The following is a 4,454-nucleotide window of genomic DNA, read 5'->3' as shown; positions in this document are numbered from 1 at the left end:
TTTTAAATAGATTTTAAAATAGAGCTTTTGTTAAAATTAATTTTTAATGATTAAAATTTTAAAAAAGAAAGCGGCGGCGGCGGAGGAGGCAGCGGTGGCAGCAGAGGAGGCAGTAGCGGCGGAGGCAGCGGCGAAGTGGGCTATCGGAGAGGATGGGTTGGATTTTTCATTTTTTTTTAATTATTTAAATAGATTTTAAAATAGAGTTTTTGTTCAAATTAATTTTTAATGATTAAAAATTTTAAAAAAGAAAAACTTTGGTCTCTCACGCTCTGTCACAGCAAGTGAGCTGCACGCGTGTGCCCAGCTGGCACGAGGGGTTCAAATGACACAATTTATCTTATATTCAAGGGTTTAACTAGTCAACGTTTCAGTTGGAAAATCTAAATGAAAGGACCAGTAGGCTTGATGAACAACTTTTAAAGGTACTATAGTGGCTTGATTTTTCCTCTATTTGTATTTGTTTCCTTATTATTTTTGACATGTGCCAAATATGTTGTGGGGATGCACCAACTTAACTTTTAGGATACATTTAATAATAATTGTACTACTCCACATGCTAATAATTAGATTCTTATTTTCGATCAAAGTTTAAAAAGAAAATCTCGCAAAATTCACAAGAATCATATGATGTTGACAATTGCCCTTGTTTAAAAATGTGAAGAGGAGTTAAAAAAAAATTGAAACTGTTTTCCAATCAGTTAAAGAGTATTATTTATAGTCCCAAATATTAATCATTTTAACATTTTAGTTTTTTAAAAGAAGTTTGCATATCCCTATGATTGAAGTTGTTAAATTTCCTTCTTTAACAGTGTAAAAACACTTAGGGCCTGTTTGGAAAGCCACCCAGGTAATTGAAATTGGATGTAATTGGGTGTAATTACACAGTTTGACATGTTTGTTTGATCAGGTAATTACACAGTTAGGTGGGAATTGAGTGTAATTGACAGGGTGTAATTACACTCTCCAATTCTCGAGGGGGAGGGGGCTGAGAATTGGGTGTAATTACACCCTGTAATTACAGAGTTACTTTTTAGTTTATTTATTTTTTATTTTATTTTATTTCTTTTATTTTTTAATTTTTTAAATTTATATTATTATTATAATTTTTTAATTTCTTTGCTTTTCTAATTTATTTTTCTTTGCTTTTCTAATTTATTTTTTATTTCTATTAATTAATTAATTTTATTTTTACTTTTTAATTATTTTTATAAATATATTTTTATTTTTATATTATTTATGTTTCATTTCCTTTCTTCTCATTCTCAACCTTTACTTCTTGTGGTTCCATGTAATTGCTCGTATTTTTTATTTTATTTATTTTATTCATTTAGCATAACAGTATTATTATTCTAATTTTGGAAACTACATCTCTTAATATTAGAAAGAATGAGTCATTAACAAACTTGGCATACAATGAGTGACGTTAATTATTAAAGTAGAATTTTGTTGTGAATGTGGTTATAGACATATATTTTCCCTTTCTTTTGAATTATAGGAGTATTTACTTATGTTACGTTGGAACTTACTTATGTAATGTTGGAATTTGGCATAAGAGTATTATGTTAAAAAAAATTAAAAATTGTTTTGGATTCTTTTGAATTTAAGTTATATTTTCGATTTTAATTTTTTTGCTTTAGTACTATTGATTTTTTATTTCACATTGCTTGTTGTTTATTTTTTACTTATAATTGATAGAATTTTTGTTAAACATTTGAATAATATTGTGGCATTATATTTATAAATATTCTTTTTTTTTAAACATCAAATCCCATGATGTTTTCACAAAAAAAAAGTATGCTTTTAAGTTTTATAATCAATTAAAATAAAACTATTATTAATTTGAAATTATATATCAACTATTTTTTACAATATTAGTTACAAATATATGATTAGTAATTAACATATTTTCAAGAAACAATGTGCTATTAAATAGCTAATTTAATATCATTTATAAAGACACATATTTTTAAATATTAATTTTAAATTTTTTATAGTTAAGTTTTATTTTTAAATTAGACTAACTATGTAATTACACTTGTGCAACCAAACAACACGCTTGTAATTACACTGTAATTACATTATGACAAACAAACAGATCATTGTAATTACAATACTGTGTAATTACTAGGCTGTGTAATTACTTGGGTAGTAATTACACCAATTCCAATTACCAGGTGGCTTTCCAAACAGACCCTTAAAGACAAATAGTATGAATCGAACCACAATTTTAATGTTGGAAGTGGAGGATGCTTACTACTTGAGCAACTACCTCTTGTCTTAAGATATACTGAATATATGGTTAAAATGTTCTCACTCTATTTTATTTCTCAAATGTGTAAACAGGTCTTTTAGTGGTGATTTGCTATTGATTGAGCAATTTGTTTCTTTTCTAAGATCCTTTTGTTCTGCTCAATTTTTATTTATAGTCTAGCAACTATTTGATAGTAACAGCAAAACAAAGTTACTGTCTACCAAACGGACTGTTGTTAAGCGTAAGCATATTCCCTTGATAAATATTTTCCTATATATACTTGAGCATGAGAATGCATCTTATAACAATCCACAAAATAAAATGATGAGAATGAGAGACACAACAATTAACTTTTTAGCTCTGGCTTTGTTCCTCCTAAAGGTCTCAGCCGAGCTATCTCATCCCCTTTATTTGCCGACTAATGAAACCTTTGGCCTTGAATTAGGAAATACGTCTGCCCAGTGCGGAAAGCAAGGTGGTGGTGGAAAATGTCCTACTGGAGAGTGTTGTAGTTTACAGGGTCGGTGTGGAACCACACCAGACTTTTGTTATCCTAATAACTGTCAAAGCCAATGCTCAGGTCCGTTCCCACAGGGACGATGCGGATGGCAAGCTGATGGTGGAGCATGTCCTACTGGACAGTGTTGTAGTACATGGGGTTGGTGTGGAAACAGTTCAGTAAATTGCGATCCTGAAACTTGTCAAAGCCAATGTAAAAAACCATCCCCACACGAGCGATGCGGAAAGCAAGGTGCTGGTAGGAAATGTCCTGATGGAGAGTGTTGTAGTATATGGGGTTGGTGTGGAACCTCACCAGCCAATTGCGATCCTGAAACTTGTCAAAGCCAATGTATCCCACACGGGCGATGCGGAAAGCAAGCTGCTGGTAGAAAATGTCCTACTGGAGAGTGTTGTAGTAAATGGGGTTGGTGCGGAACCACACCAGCATATTGCGATCCTGAAACTTGTCAAAGCCAATGTGAAACACCAATTCCGCAGGGACGATGCGGAAAGCAAGCTGCTGGTAGAAAATGTCCAACTGGAGTGTGTTGTAGTATATCTGGTTGGTGTGGAACCACACCAGAATACTGTGATCCTGTTGAACACTGTCAAAGCCAATGTTCAGGCCCGTTCCCACCGGGACAATGCGGATGGCAAGCTGATGGTACAAAATGTCCTTTTGGAAAGTGTTGTGGTAATATAGGTTTGTGTGGAAAAAGTTCTGCATTTTGTGCTCCTGAAAATTGTCAAAGCCAATGCAAGCTAATCTCGCCCACCAAGAATCCTATGAGAGGTATTGGAAGCTTCTTGCTCAACATTGTCTAGATGCTAGCTCATGTAATCCCAATTACTAGCTAGCTAGAGGATGTACTTTTACTCCTCTTTTGGGACCAGTGAAGTGATCTAATAATTATGCGTGTAATAATAATGCATATGAAATGCATTATTTAATATAATAAATAAAGAACTTTTTTACTGTCTAAATTAAAATAGCAAATGAGGTTCATTCTATAACATCTTTCCCGCCATTTTCATCTATATTATCATATATATGGGGTAACACGGCCGAAAAAGTGCGATAGAAAGAAAATCTTAATTATTCTACTGCCATTTTAATTATCACTCTTTATGTTCCATAAATTATGATGATATTAGTTAAGTGGCCCGTGCTTCGCGCGGTCAGATATGTGGCTTTATAAATGTAGTTGATATAGAAAAGATACAAATAAAACATACATATAAAAGTGTCACATCTAGTTCCCGAGGAAGAGCCCCTACACGAGTAAGGGAAGTGAACCTTCATTTCATAGAGAAAAAAGATACGTACCAAGTCTTCTAGCCATCCCTGGTTATTTATATTTTGTCCACAAATAAATTTTATTGTCATAAATACTAATATTTATTAGTAAATGTACTTAGAGGTAATTGTTATTCGTAATAAGAAATAGTTGGTCTCAAAAGAAACACATAATTTAGTCCAAGAGAAGAACGGCAATCCAAAAATGAAAAGTAGCAATTAGTGGAAGATTAGAAATAAAAGAAAGGAACTACGTACCATTGTTAAATAAATAAAAAACAAAAAGACAATGCATTCATAAGAGAATCCCGAATATAATAAGGAAATATTTAAAGTCCGGAAATTGATATAACGATAAAATAGAAATTATGTCCGGAGAAATAAGAAATCATACATTTATCA

The 4,454-nt window shown here is 32.1% G+C and overlaps 1 protein-coding gene across 1 annotated transcript; it reads left to right on the top strand.

Annotated features, from left to right (window-relative positions):
* The first annotated feature begins 2,551 nt into the window (after positions 1 to 2,551).
* Positions 2,552 to 3,769, top strand: LOC132632410 (agglutinin isolectin 3-like). The gene has a single exon (XM_060348341.1). The coding sequence runs from the start codon at positions 2,576 to 2,578 to the stop codon at positions 3,578 to 3,580; it is 1,005 nt and encodes a 334-aa protein (XP_060204324.1). The 5' UTR covers positions 2,552 to 2,575; the 3' UTR covers positions 3,581 to 3,769.
* Positions 3,770 to 4,454: the final 685 nt, after the last annotated feature.

This window comes from Lycium barbarum, chromosome 1, assembly GCF_019175385.1.
Source record: "Lycium barbarum isolate Lr01 chromosome 1, ASM1917538v2, whole genome shotgun sequence".
In the NCBI taxonomy this organism is placed as follows: Eukaryota; Viridiplantae; Streptophyta; class Magnoliopsida; order Solanales; family Solanaceae; genus Lycium; species Lycium barbarum.
This window is presented reverse-complemented; position numbering and strand designations above follow the sequence as displayed.

Bases quoted from the DNA above. Each gene is read 5' to 3' on its own strand.
- LOC132632410 (XM_060348341.1), top strand. From the start codon at position 2,576: ATGATGAGAATGAGAGACACAACAATTAACTTTTTAGCTCTGGCTTTG.